At 43.3% G+C, this 15,275-nt stretch overlaps 1 protein-coding gene across 2 annotated transcripts in view; it reads right to left on the minus strand.

Annotated features, from left to right (window-relative positions):
• Nucleotides 1–3,105: 3,105 nt before the first annotated feature.
• Nucleotides 3,106–15,275, minus strand: part of LOC126524562 (uncharacterized) — a 76,301-nt gene continuing 64,131 nt past the window's right edge. For both annotated transcript variants that reach the window (XM_055067378.2, XM_050172854.3), the window contains exon 17: nucleotides 3,106–14,162. In XM_055067378.2, coding sequence (XP_054923353.1) covers nucleotides 14,149–14,162 — 14 coding nt within the window. In that variant the 3' untranslated portion in view covers nucleotides 3,106–14,148. The remainder of the gene's footprint in view (nucleotides 14,163–15,275) is intronic.

Consider the following 15,275-nt stretch of genomic DNA (forward strand, 5'->3'; position numbering starts at 1 on the left):
TGCACTGATTTTAAGATTACTTAACTAATGAGCAAAAATTAGCAGATGATCACAGATTCTGCGGCGTACGCAGCACTGAGCAGAAGCTAGTCGTTAACAAAGGCAGGAGGATAAAATAAGTGAAGCGATTGCTGTGAGTTTGCACTTAACATGTTTTATCTTAACTACATGGTCGGTTACTGCTAAAACAGCCAGCAAAGCCTTTAGTGGTAAAGAGGCAGGGTTTTGCTATACCGACTGGCCTCAATATCATTCAGTTAGCATGCAACACATACTTAAATGTGATGAGCAATATGAGAGCAACGTGAAAGCAGGAGCCAAGGTTTCGACAAGTGGACTTGTCTTCTTCAAGGCCTTGAAGAAGACAAGTCCACTTGTCGAAATGTTGGCTCCTGCTTTCACATTGTTCACGTATTGCTCATTGTCTTAAATTTCCATCTCCCGCCTTCCCCGTGTTTTCCCTATACTTAACTATGATCACATGTCTGATTATGAGAGTTAAGCATGGATTGATCACAAGTAGTGAAGATATAGATATGTTGTAGTACTTTAGGGCAAGCTGGTAATCTATACATGGTAAGGTGCCCACGCGTCTTTTTGACCTTGTCCCCACTGCCGACAAAGAAGAGAGTTCGGAAGGCACTGGCATGCAAACTGTTTTAAGCGCCGCTGGTGCACAGTTAGTCTAATAAATGGTATTTGCTTACTGATGCTGCATAGCATAATTTCAGATTCGTTAGGCTTACTTCAGCTTTATACCATTGCACCACCTTTCAGCCTGTGGTCTCAGATTAGGTGATGGGATGAAGAAACATGCATAATTCCTCTTGTTGAAGTTCAAATCCAGGATTACGAAAATAAAAGTCAACCTACATTCAACTACCAATCTTGGTATAAGAGCCATATTCTCACCCAATCGACTTGAATATGTTGCTGACTTGTGCTTAACAGAAATTTAAAAGCAAGTGTACCTGATTACTTTGAGAGCTAGTTTAAAATTTTTCATGCCATGATGTAGGCACATCATTAAAACAAGTTTGTTTTACTTTTTCACGTAAGCCTAACCAGGAGCAAAGCACTCAAACAGGAGCACATTTTTGCAATTCTGTTGGCCTAGTAGCAACATCTCAGACTACCTACGCAGTCTTCTACAGTTAATTGCAAGCACAACAGAAGTAGATAATGGGCGCACACGTAGCCCATGTGCACCCGTTTTGTGCACATGTGCGCACATACATTTTTTCTTAATGTAGGTGATATTTCTAAACGTACTGTCTAAACGTACTGTATACTGTATTGTATAACTATAGGAACAGTTTTGCTGTATAACAGCAATTAAGACTCATGCACTGCATTTGTATTTTTTTTTATGATGTTGTGTACTACCACCTCCCTCTGTAATGCTGTGTGTATGGGCATACATGCGAACACGAATACAAGAAAGCTCTGTAAACAACGCAAGCTTGTTGTACCGACCTTTTATTTTGAAAACTAGTTCAAAAGGTCATAATATAGGGTTTAGCCAGCTACAATCACTCCTGTGAAAGCAGAACGATAGGCAGCTTTCACAATTTGCGGGGCGGGCTATCGGCATCGCTCTCGCATCTCAGCATTGCTGGAGGAAGAATGTTGTGTCTTTTATTGCAATAGCAATTATGTCGACGCTCTAGGCGCATTTTTGATGTCGCCATCGCCGTGATGTTCCGTATAAAGTCCAAGGGCGATAACACCGTCGCCGCACGTCGTATGCTGTATGTGCGAGTGAAAGCACGCGAGGGAAACCGACGATTGCGGCTCAATCTGGTGCGCGTGAACGAGGAAAGCGGAGAGCAAATGCGCCGTCTTCTATCGCGTGAAAGGCCATGGGGGATGGGGTGCGGCGTTGTGCACAGGCAGCAACAGCGCATTTCGCGACAGGGCGCTAGGGGAACGGATGATCGCGGCACAATCTCGGGCGCGATATATGTAGGGAGGAAAGCGAGGAGTCGGCGCGCGAGTGTGTGGGGCAGCTTCGACTCCAGCAACAAGTGCGTACTTCGCACAGTCACGCGCATTGTATCTTGAAAGGGATCTGCAGACGGCTCATACCATTGTGCGCACTGTGTTCTCGCCGCTCTTGCATTGAAGCGATATACCGCGCGAAGGTAATTTTGCTCGCTGCTGCTGCCAGGCTTGCTAACACAAGCGTTTTCATAGCGAGTGTCCGCGCTCATTGAACGTGATGTGTTCATGTTTGCTTGTGCATGCTGACACCATGCTTGTTAATAGCGTTATTAGGCAAATGTTTCCAAGTTTACACTGCCGATAAAACTACTGTCTTTACTTCGTACAGCTGTCTACTGAATTGCTATCGCAATCGATGCGTCGCCTTCCGGGCGAAACTGCAACTTTTATTAGAGGCTACTCAGATCGAAAGATTCTGCTTACAAAATATGCAAGCGCTTTTGGAAATTACCCCTGTAGATGTAAACACTACCAAAGGTTAGCTTTTTATTCTGCCATAAGAAACTGGGTCCTTAAAAATCAGTATTCAGTCCCTTGAACAGTGCAGGCGCTATAAACATTGGAACACCCACCGCACATTACCTCCTGTATAAGCGCGCGGGTCGTGTAGGTGTTCAGCCAAGTCATGCGCAGCCACAGCCGGGCTAGAGGAGAAGGCGCACTCGCCTAATTTGGCGAATGCTGGTCTGAATGTGTCCATTTACTTTTAATCAAAGCTGTACACAACTCGAATTTGGAGCTTTAACAAGCGCACACCCTAAATGGTACAAAAGAAAAAGGCAGATGCAGGAAAAGCGCTATTATTATTCTGCCCTGTCTAGACCTGCACGAATGAACCAACTAACCCAGCAACACATTCTGTGATATGATCCAAACACCATTTGTGAAATGCAAAAGAATGCTTTCATTTTCTAAGCAGAATCTTGGTTTGAGTTTGTAGGTAACTCATGTCAAAGGATAACAGGTGACGCAAATTGAGGAGGACACTGTGTTCTTGCCCTCGTCATTTCTTAATTATGAGGAACACTATCTCTACATGACTGTTCACTCTACAACACCTCCCAAAGAGTGCTGGCCAGTAGAATAAACATTGACGAAACATGAGAGAATAAAACATTTGTGCTTGCTTTTATACGTCGCACATTGCACACATACAACACTTGCACGGTCACTGCAGAGGGCCACCAAAGCAAAAGCGAGCCCACAGTAGAGGAGTAAGGATTCCGATATAGCGAGAGATAGTGGTACTTACAAGGCCGCTAACAGCGTTAGTTGAAAACATTACGCTCTGATCCATCCAACATTTCACAAGCAATCGCCCGCAGCGAGGCTGTTTGCCACTGTGTGACACTTTAACAACACACATGACATCAGCTTTAGCCCAGACGTTCACATTCCACAATTTCATTCTTAAAAAAAAGAAAACAATGAAACAATTCTGACATAACTAGCAGCAAGGATGAAATGTTGCACTGTCACTGACACATGCTGAAAACGCAAAGGCACTGCATTGCACACGGATATCAAGAACTGCTTTCGACAGAGATTCCGTAAACAATGCACGGGTATCAAAGCGCGAGCAATACCATTATCACCAAAGCACCGGCCCATACACACCCTATACCAAAAAGCCACAACATTCCCACAAGGCTGCAGTGTTGTCCCATAGCAAACAGTGCTTGCATTGATCATCGTACATTGAATGTAAATGTATGTAACTGAAACTGCAAAGGTACACCTAGGTTGCGTCGCTTTTCTATCAAATCTGTGCAAATGCATACCTGTGTTTACCTGGATGAGTGTTATAAATACAGCCTCTCAGAAGTTTGAAAGTGAATGTACGTACATGGTTGTGAAAGCGTGAAACCTTATTTTGATGAAAACAAATGAACATGGTTATTACACTGGTTCGGGCCCCAGTACAGCCAAAATTCTAGGCAAAGCTATTCGACCTGCTAATGAAATTAAAGTAGAAAAGCATGAGAGACTGCCCTTAAAGCATACAAAGAAAATAAAATGCAATCTTCTACAGCCATTTAATAGAAAGTTCAGCAGCATGATCATTTCATCAGTGAAGGCGCTTTTGGGTATGCCCATAGCTACATTGCTTTCATTGAATGCAGTACTACTGTGGTAGCTGTTAGGGGTTCCTTCAGCTCTTGATTTGTCTACATGCCTGTTTGAAGGCCATGTCATAAGACTAGTTACCCCACACAACGTTCATAGTTACTTCAGGTATCGACATGGATGTTTTCTAGATCTTCCTTCAACACATGAAACAGTGCTAAAGCACCTAATAGTAGTGAAAACGAATTCTAATGAAAAAGTGTTTGTTTTAGTCCAATGTTGTCATTGTAAGAGTGGGATGTGCATTCATTACTGTAAGCAGGATATTATCGTGATAACGGTAACCCCAAGTACAGCTCCAAGGTAATGGTAGGACCCAAGGGTAACTTTAATGAAAGCAAAAATACAGGTATGTTGTTTAAACAGTGCAACTATTATACAGTGAACTAGAAGGGCACACTCACATACATAAACTGCTCAAAACCAGCTCGAAAAAAGAAAGTGGTGAAAAGAACTTTAGAACACAACTTTGGTCCCACCAGTAACAGCAGCAGCTGTTTCCTTACCTAGCTTCAATTCAAAGTGTTCCCACAGGCTTATTGCTATAGCAACAAAACATAAAGATAGGCCAGGACAACAGCCAAGCAGCAGAACGGCCACCACTGAAAAACAGGCACTGAGATTCCATGTTTGCAGCCTTCTGCAACTTTTTCTGGTAAGTGTCACGGTATCACCTTACCACAGCAAGGTCTTACTGATTAAAAGAAGATAGATGAGCTGGAGAAAGTCGGGCACACCAGTGAGATGTGTTAGTAAAGCAAAGTGGCAGTGACACACTGTCTTTTCTAAGGTCTGCCAAGAACTTTCAGACAATTTCATCTCACTAGCCTCTGCTGCAGGATTCTTGACCATGGGACATTACTGCATCCTTCTTAGGCCTACAATGGGACCAGTGTCCCAATATAGGAATTTAACAGGAGTTCTTAAGTGACCACTACTAAAGACCAGAGTGGGCTTGCTTTGTTGCCTGGAGATCTTCGCACAGTTACTGAAGTTGGCTGCCATGAGAAGCCCCACAAGCACCAAAAGCTCTCATCTACAGATTACATTCCTATGAAGTGCGAAGAACTCGGGGGAAAGGAAGCGTAGAGCATCTGTATAGTGTGCAACATTGTTTTTTCTTTAATTTTCTCCACCTATATTAGCCGTATAGGCTATGTAATCCATAGAGAAGGTAGCCGGCGATCTATTATAGCTACAGAATAGGTGCCAAGGGAAAGGGAAATCAGGTGATGGGAGAAAAGGGTAATTGGAGATTGCTGGGAGAGACCTTCATCCTGGAAAGGACATAAATTAGGCTGATGATAATTTGTAATTAGGTCCCGTCATGCCCTGTTCATTATTATGACGCTACAGCTACTGTACCTTTCTGAAAGTCCCCTGCCACATCTGTTTGACAAGGCAGCCAGCGAGAGCTAAGAGGTCAAAGCACCAAAATTAGGACGTGGCTTAAGAGGAAGCTTTAGCTCGGGCCCAACTTCGACACTGCCTATTCAAATACATGTAAAACGCAAAGTCGGTTTTCTGAGATAACCCCTGGACCAATATTAATGAAATTTGTGTGTGTCTGGGGATGAGAGTTTTTGGTGGCTGCAAAGCACTGCATACTAGAAGTGTACCTAACTCTGCAAAATGGTCCACTGTGCAAATGCAATTCAAGGTGGGTCAAGAACTCCTGGCAAAATATGTTTACATAAAAGGAACACCAATGTAAGTTCTTATTAGTAGCTTATTGACTGACATGGTCTGCAATAAGCACAGAACACCTATAGCACTCCTATATCATTCCTGAGGCAGCATAAATCGCACATAGTTCAATGAAACTTGGCCAGTCTGCCAATTAAGTGAACACAAGTGAAGATTATGCACATGACAAGCTCCATTTTTCACAAGCATTAGCTAAGCACTTAGCACTTGTCTATTAGACAGCATTTGGCAAAATTGAAATCAAACATGTTGCCAGTTTAACAATTATTAATCACCTTCAAGTGAAAAAGTGAGGTAAACACTGCACTGAGCTTGCCGATACCTACATACTACTGGAGGACTGATGTTACCTACACATTTCAAGTGTGCTTCAGATTTAAAGAGGCCCTGCAACATCTTTTGTGAAAGGTGTGGTATGTGCCTGGTAGTAATCTCTATATGAATGCTTTTTTTTCTGTTGTTTCTACATACTTATTTATTTACTTATGAAATACTGCAGGCTTGCCGAATGTACTAGCAGTAGTAGTAATACAGTTAAACCCCGATATAACAAAGTCGGTAAAATCGGCAATTTGCTTCGTTATATCGAAATTTCGTTCTATTGAAATGCGAACTTTCGTGGAAATAAGTGGTCGCCGATCGATTTTTCTTACACGGGAAGGGGCCGCCGAATTTTCCGAATTATCAAGCAATCGAAAAAAAAAGCAAATCTGAATGAGAAAACAATTCATTTTGATAAATTTGGGAGTCGGCGACGAATGATACGGCTTCATGCCACGTGCGTCGACGATGTCTTCTCGGCGGTACGAATTAAGCGAAGCCAGCGATGCTTCCGCGTGCACTCCGCCCCCCAGACAACAGAGCATCGCCTGCACTGGGGCGATGCTATCGGGAAAAGCGTCGGCAGAAGGGAGCGAATGCTCCTCGCTGGAACGGGTCACCTAAATTCGAGATTACGCAATCTCCAATACTAAACGCGCGGCAAGAGACCTTACGTGGTGCCACGCCGTCTCGGCACGCCCGCTCTTTGCGCAAACGGCAGATTACCTCTAAAGCAGGGTGCGCGGCTGCGCTAGCGCACAGTCGCGCTTACAGCCATGCGCAGCCACGGCCGAGACGGGCACCCAACTTTACCCCGCCCCTTCGCGCGCGCCCCGTCCCGCTACCGCGAGCTCGCTCCCCTTCTTTCCCTTTGTTCGCGCGTGAACGCGGTACTTATGAAGCCACCACTTGTCTCACCCTCGCACACTTTGACTCGCACCTAACGCACACAGTGCGCGGGGCTGCGATTGGATATTATCGCACTTAGGCTTTATGCCGAACATGATGCGGCTCCACTTCGGCGGTCGCTCTTGACGCGCGCCGCGCGATTTGAGAGGTGCGTTTGCAAGCAGCCGCTTGTAATTCACTCATTTAACCACCTGCGTCCGCGGAAGTTTCCATTTGCTGTCTCGGGATTCCTTTGCGGCGGCAGTGAAATTTCGTCTTATTGAAATCGTACACAAACACACTTCGTTATATTGAGGTTCCACATGATGTTCTATGGACAAGAGATTATCAAAAGTTAAATATTTCATTATATCGAGTATATCGTTATGTTGAAGTTCATTATATCGAGGTTTAACTGTAGTTATTCAAAAAGTAAGACAAGACAACGTAGGTCAAAGTACACCAAATACAGAAAAGCTGGGTGCCATGCACAAATGGAACACTGCCCACCATGCTCTGCCCATTATTGTGCTGAGTTTTAGTATCAACATGACCTCAAGATCACATGGCATGGCTCTCTGTTGTCCTGCCCATCTTAGAGGCTGCAGTACAATATAACCTCGATTCAACGAAGCAGCATCACACATGAAAATACCTTTGTTGTAAGCATATACATTTTAAAAGATCGCAAATAATTTATTATATGCAATAATGCGCGTTTGCTATACCTTAATTTGACTGCACCAGCACACTGATGTTCTTTGCAACCAGGTGGTGCCACTGCACCATCAAGGATGAGATTGCTTTTGCTTCTGCCAAGGGTGTAGCTTAGTTTTGATGTCTAAGAACATTGACCCAGTAGCAATGTTTGCTGCTGTGTATCAGAAAGCTGGCGATGGCTTCGAAAATTTGAAGAAAAGGGCAGACAGCCATTTGAGTGAGGTTGTGGGCGGGCATAACACATGTTTCAGGCATTCATGACTGCATTGTCCAGGTTCAAAATGTGCTGCAGGGCTCCTTTAAGACAATTTGTGCATGTGCATGATACATCACCATTGTGCATGTGTGTGATACATAATACCCTTCTTCACTACTGCTATCTGCTACTGAGCTAAAGCAGACTGTAAAATTTCAATCCAGTTTAAGTGCTCCATTAACTGCAAGGTGATCTAACTGTGTTGGTATGCGACGTGGTAAGGATCGGAAAGCCTAAGGCCCATATACAACTGCAAGGCCAATGTGTTCTAGTATGATTGTTGCATGCCTCCTAGACTCCAAAAGATCACAGGTCGATGCACACACGACTAATAACTGTCCCAAATTTACTTTTGGTATTATACATGTGGAACTTTCTATGATTGCTAGGTTTGTCGCAGTAAGTAAACTGTTCAAGAATCGCTGGTCATTCTGGCTAAAGATAGACAGACAAATGAACAAAGCCTTCAGCTGTCAACAGCCACACTAGCAGCAATATTTGCATTACAATTTGACAGACTAAGAGACAGCAAGGAAGAGCAAGACACAATGTTCAACCACAATGACGTCGCCTAAGGGACATGCACAACATTTTGGGGACATGAAAGGCAAGTGGTGAACCAATCTAAAATGCTGGTGTGCTCTTTTAGGAACACGTTTATTTTGTGCAGAGAGACGTGACACTGGCCACGTTAAAAATTTCGGTTATGCACTGCAAGTTGTGAAGCGTTAACAACGGTGCCTTCTACAGCAAGTATTTTTCAAAAGGTTTGGTGGTAGCGGACATAGACACAAATCAAGTGCGGTGAAACAATGGTGCAGTGAGGCTTCCTCTCATTGCTTTGGCCAGTGTCTGAAACTAATGTACTTCCCCTGTGTTCTACCAAAGTTGCGAAGCCAATGGAGCCCCACCTCCTTTTTTTTTTTTTGCCCCCTCTTCCTTTCTTATTCCGTGATGCATTACTGGTGTGGTAGTTTTGTGCCACCGGTAGGAAGTTCATGGGCACCCTCACATTGTTTCTGTTGCCACTGCCTGTTTTTGAGCATGCAGTCAGGAGCCACGAAGTAATAGATGAGACTCTGCTAGCAAGAAGACTAGCTACTCTGTGAATGAGGCTGCAGGGGGCTTTCATTTAAATTTTCTGCTCATCTTGCTGTTTGCCTGGGCTGTCCAGAATTTGATTTGCTGAGAGACGACGAAACCAATCCATGCTTTGCAGCAACCCACTTTTCTTGTGGCGCAATGTGCCAGACTGCAGATTTTTGCTCTTTCTTCCAGCTTAACGAACCAATCAAGTAAAAGACACTAAAAGCTTTGTTGAGCAATGAGGCCACACAGGTTTTCATTAAAGCATTCAGCTATTTTAGTGACAGAGATTACTGCAATATTTTGCAGACACAGCTGCTAATGCATGATCCAAGTTTGTTTGGAGCGCCCGAATGTGGCGAGGGGGGCCTTCTAAATTCACATTTGCCTTTAATGTCCCTTTAAGATTGCTAAGTGCAAGTGCCTCATAGTTTGCTTTTCTTTTTTTTTTTGCCTTGAGTGCACGCTACTTCTCTAATTTACACTACAGCATTCTTTCTTTTGTACAATCCACATCTGCCAGTAGTTTCAGCATTACGCAGCTGCGGACAACTGCATCACAACACAAATAGTGGTTGCCACCAGGGAACCTTGGTGCAGCTTCAACACGTTTCAACAAAGGCACTTCAATTTTACTTGACTCATTGTTTGGCACACTCTGATATTTAAAGTGTAGAACTGCTTATGAGATCACAGGCAGATTTGCCAGCAAAATCTTCACAGGGTTCTTATACAGTCACTAATGCTAAGGATTCTACTCCAAGCTCGACACACCAAGACGAAGACAACCTCTCAGCATATGGGAGTGTGGTAAGCATAGGAAATTTGACTTCTTTCACCTCAAAATGAAAAGTAAAGAAAGATAGGCAGATATATACATAAATATATAACAAAGGTGACCAGAGAAAATAGATCTGACCAAACACTCCTTGCAGCAAAGGCTAACCATGTTGAAAGGATAAGGTTAGTGTAGGCACAACAGAAAAACTAATTTTTGCATTGTACCGATACTACAAAGATGATTGCACATATCTTCATAGTCAACTCTGAATCTAATAAACCTCCTTTACCATACCAATAAATATTACTCACAATGCCACAGATAACTTTCTTGCTTTCTTTTCACAATATGTTAAAACACTGTTGCGATGTAATATAAGTAATATAAGGTACACAATGGCATTTTCGAGGCAGTAAAGGCATCCACACCTGTGCCTTTACAGAAGCTCCCACTTAAGCCTTTTTCTTTTACGCTGCATAAAATTTATGGTACTATTAAGGCATACAATCCTGGCTTCATCCAACACTGCACTAACAAAGTAAGATTGCACACTTCCCTCAACTGCTTCCCACAACAATGCTCCCGCAAAAATGTTCATAATATGATTGTGTGTGGTTTCTCATTTACAGTCAAATCTTGTTATAACTAAGTCACATCCGATATGAAAATACCTTCATTATATGCAATATCGTTATAGGCATAAATGCTTATATTGGCTAAAGAGAAAACAAGAAAGTAATAATAATCTCGCAGTCAGCTCTATACAAAAGAAACGCAAACATCATCCCTCCAATGCGCCAGCAAGGGGTCTTGTGATTTCGACAACCCATCAGTGCCTTTCTGTGCCAATATCTGGCATGTGTACAATGCTAAATTATAAACACAATTTGCACCGTCTTTAATGTGCAACCACGTGCAATCAGTGTGATCACACTTAATTGGCTTCTTGGCGGTGGACCAGCCAATCCAAGCCGCTGGCAAGAACCCACGTGCATGTCAAGAAAGTGTCGTTTCAAGTTTCTCCTGCCAAGTATTCAACATTTGCTTCACTGTAAGCAATATCGCTTCAGATTATGCATTTTCTCTTTTGCTATAGCAGTAGAATACGCACTAAAATAAAACATGGCCAACCAAATTTTACATTTATTTCTCTATACAGTTAAACCTCGACATGCCGAAGCCAGTAAAATTGCCAATTTGCTTCGTTATATCAAAATTTCGCTATATAGGAATTTGACCTCTTATGCAGATAAGTAGTCACCAATGGATTTTTCTTACATGAAAGAGGCCTGAAAGACTTTGTGAATTATTGGGCAATCGGCAAAGGCAAACTTGAATCAGAAAAAATTTCCATTTGTTGAATTTGAATCAGCTTGTGAAAGATATGGTTTTCATGCAGTGTCGACAAAATCTCCACATCGGCGGTACAAAGGGAACCTAGCAACGCTTTGGCATCCACTCCGCCTCCGCAGCTGATATTGTCACCCACAGTGGGACGACGCTATCATGAAAAATGTCAACAGCGGGGAGCGAAACGTTAGTTTGCCTCTCACTTTAACGCGTCTCCAAAACTCGAGATTACGCAACCTCCAGTGCTAAACCCGTAGGAAGACAGTGCACACTGCACACACGGCAGATTATCTCTAAAACAGGACGCACGGGCTGGGTACGCGCTCAGCCGCACTGACAGCCCTGCACAGCAACGGCCACACTAGAAAATGAGATGCGCACAACCCCCCCCCCCCCTTTCTGCCTTGCACACGCTTGATCGCATTACTATGAGCGAGCTCCCTTCCCTCTTTACCCTCGCTCGCATGGGAATACGGCACTCATCAAGCCACCATCTTTTTCGGCTCATCCTCGCACGATTTGACTCACACCCAAAGTATACAGAGCGTGTGGAGTGATAGGATCTCAACGCACTTGGACTTTATAAGAAACTCAACGCTGCTCTTTTCAGCAGTCACTCTCCATCGCACGTCGCACGATTTGAGAGGTGTGTTCGCAAGCAGCTGCTTGTAAATCAGCCATTTGACGATTTGCGGTTACGGAAGCTTCCACTTATTGTCTCGCTATCCCTTCACGGTGACAGTGACATTTTGTTATATTGAAGTTGTGTACAAACGCATTTCGTTATACTGAGGTTCTAAATACATGGTGTCCTCTGGACAAGAAGTTATAAAGAGTTCAATACTTCATTGTATAAAGACTTTCACCATATTGAAGTTCATTATATTGAGGTTCAACTGTATTTGTATTCGTTATAGCGCAGTTCAACTGCAAGGGCATCTTTAGTGGTTCCCGTCCTACACTGGAAACATCAAGGCAGCCTAGTGGCCAGCACTTGCACTCTTGACATTTACACCTCAATGTCGCCTCCAGCTATAATCACTCGGAGATGATTCTGTTTCAGCAATACAGCACTGGAAATCACAATACAATTACACCTTTCTCGAATAACTGTGCTGAATAAAGACATTGTTTAGGCTTGTCTAAACTTATGGCTGAAGATAGAAAAGCACATCACACAAGCCAGGTACAAAAGCCCCCACCCACCAACAGCTGCACTCAGTCAACTATTACAGCATGTTGCTTACACATACAGCGACTTGCATTCTTATTCTAACAATTTTAAAGCTTTTTTAATCTCCATTCCATACCTTTAGCTGCTGCCAAACAGGAACACTAAAAGATGATATTGTGTTTGCCGACTGTTCTTGGTGAAATATTGTGACAAGACTTTTTTGTTTTTGAATGTATTATTCAACCAAATGCGTTTGCCTGGGTTTCCCAGAACCTGAGTTGATGAGACGCAGCAAAAACCAGTCCACGCTTTATAGCAACTCGCTGTTCTGATGGCACAATGCACACAAAAGGACAGTTTTCATTTTGGTTTCTTTTTCTAGATGAACTGGGCAAGTGAAAACTACATGTGTCTTATGTTGGAAAACGAAGGAGCAGTAAGAGCAGTAGCTCTTGCTTCAGATTTGTTAGAACAAAAATGCAAGTTCCCGTACGTGCACGAGAGGCACGAACATTGCAGGCAGGAACCACTCATTAATGTGCAGCACGAGACATGCATAAACTTGCAGCACTGGTTCATAGTTTTAACTCCCGAGCATGCAGTTATCACTTCATTCAAGACAAACACACGAGGCACCAGATTTACAGGACTTGAAATCAGAATGTCTAGAATGAAATGGAAGATAACAATTAAAAAACATAATAACAATAAAGTGAAAAGAGTGAATAACGTGCCTGCCAGCTTTGAGAGAGAAAACCTGCCGAGATATCAGCGTTCGCAATCCAAGGTGGGTCGACTGTCATCTAAAACTGGCCCTGACGAAACAATCTTTGGTAGGTGCCCTCCTCACCTACACCAGTTACCAATAAATTTGCCAATACGTCTGTCAATACAGTTGTCATCTGATGAACAGAATGTGTTAACAAACTGATTAAAACAGCTAACAAACAGAAGTGACTTGTATTTCTTTTCTTGTAGTGGTCAGGCAGTCGACTGTTTCTTGTGTACCATGAATATACAGATTCACCCAGCCAAGGATAAACTTGCCTCCACTAATCACTGCTTTCCAATGGCCGTTTTCAAAAGGACCACAACAACATCCTGGAAAATAGAACCGATGGCCAATCAAAATATTGACGAATATACTCGGCATATTGCACATGATATGATATATCAAGAAAAATCCTTTGAATACTCTTCACCGAGTATTCGCTCCACCGGTCAAAGCGCTCTGCAAAAATGATAGCATAGATATTAAATATTGAATGACTCAGAAAATGGCCCCAGGTCTACACACACACACATGACACACTCACTCACTTAAACTTATCATTCTTCAGCATAGTCGGCATCCTCCACACACCAGACAAACAACACAGCCTTCTCACTAAAAGCCTAGTTTCATTTTAGTTTCATTTCACCCTGTTCCATTTCTATTAACCGCCCTCGAAAAGTGGAAAAGAAAGAGAATGTTAACAATACTTTGACAGTATAATATGTAACAAAAAAAGGGGACATACATAAATGCACGTAACAAAAGAATGTACTACATAAAGGAGGCAGCTTACTGAAAAGATACCCAACACCACAATGATTATACGGTCACGACACACTAGAAAGTTTTATATCCCTGGTTCTTCAAGCACACTCCTCCTCCTTGAAAGGCATTCATCTTTGGCATCAGTCACTGCGATGGAAGACCATGATGTGCGCTCCAGGCGGTTGCAGCAGTCTTCAGGTCACAAGTTCTGAAAGACGATGTTGGCATTGTGTTCATGTCGATGCGAGTGCTTGAAAGGCATAGGAAAAAAAAACGCTCAGATAAAATTCGTATTGCAGCAACCAGGTTAAGCAATACATTAGGCCACCTGTTTGAACACCATGCCTCCTCCTTAGAAGAGCTAAATTCTTGCCTTGGAGCAATAGGGGAACTGATACACCGATGTCTTTTCTTGTTTTCATAAGCAAATAATTGCTTTTTAAATTTATGAGCGCACTAGTAATCTCACAGTGCTAGCTGCCACCAGGGAAGAAGAGTCGTAAAGGCGACAATTACATACCTGCCAAACCATGAAGCTTAAAATTCTTTAAAGGAAAAAAAAAAAATTCATGGACATGAAGCAGAAAGGGGGATGGACAGCACAAATATTTTTTCACTTTGTTTTTAGCACGCACCTTTTAAGGACTCATGCACCTTTACGATGATTTACTTTAGATGCAGCGAACAAGCAGCAGTAGCAAACTAGAAACAGCAGCGACTTAAAAGCAATACACTCAAAGCTCGATATATCAAACACGGACATACTGAGTTACTGCATATATCATACGCTTTCTATATCACCTGGAAAATCACATGCATTTTTATTCTTTTGCTTTAAACGGGGCCGGACGTAAAATCGATATATTCAACTCCGCCAGACCACCACCCCAGACCACGTGTGCTCTGTTGACAGGTGGCGAGATTTCCCGCAACACCCTCGAAGATAGCGGTGGGGCGATGGGCGTTCCCGATTGCTGCGCACTATAGCTGCACACATCGATCGTGCCAAGGGCGCCATTTGAACATAGTGAAATACAGACGAGGCTGCTTGGCTAGTTCGACAATGTCAACGACACATTGCATTTGCCACCGGCCTCAGAATCTCCGCCGCTTCGGTGGCAGAAGTGATTGGCGCCATCCATCAGGACAGCAGGAAAGCAAATCCGCGTCCCTTGCACGGCCTTCTGGATCGGCGCGCACCGATCCAGAAGGCCGTGCCATTTCAACCCTCTTCTCAAGTCCTCTCCTCTTGCCCTCCCTTGCAACTCCCTCACCTTCGATTGTCTCCGCGCGTGCCAGCTTAGCCTGCTGCATGAAGTTT

The sequence above is a fragment of the Dermacentor andersoni genome, chromosome 3 (assembly GCF_023375885.2).
Source record: "Dermacentor andersoni chromosome 3, qqDerAnde1_hic_scaffold, whole genome shotgun sequence".
NCBI lineage: Eukaryota > Metazoa > Arthropoda > Arachnida > Ixodida > Ixodidae > Dermacentor > Dermacentor andersoni.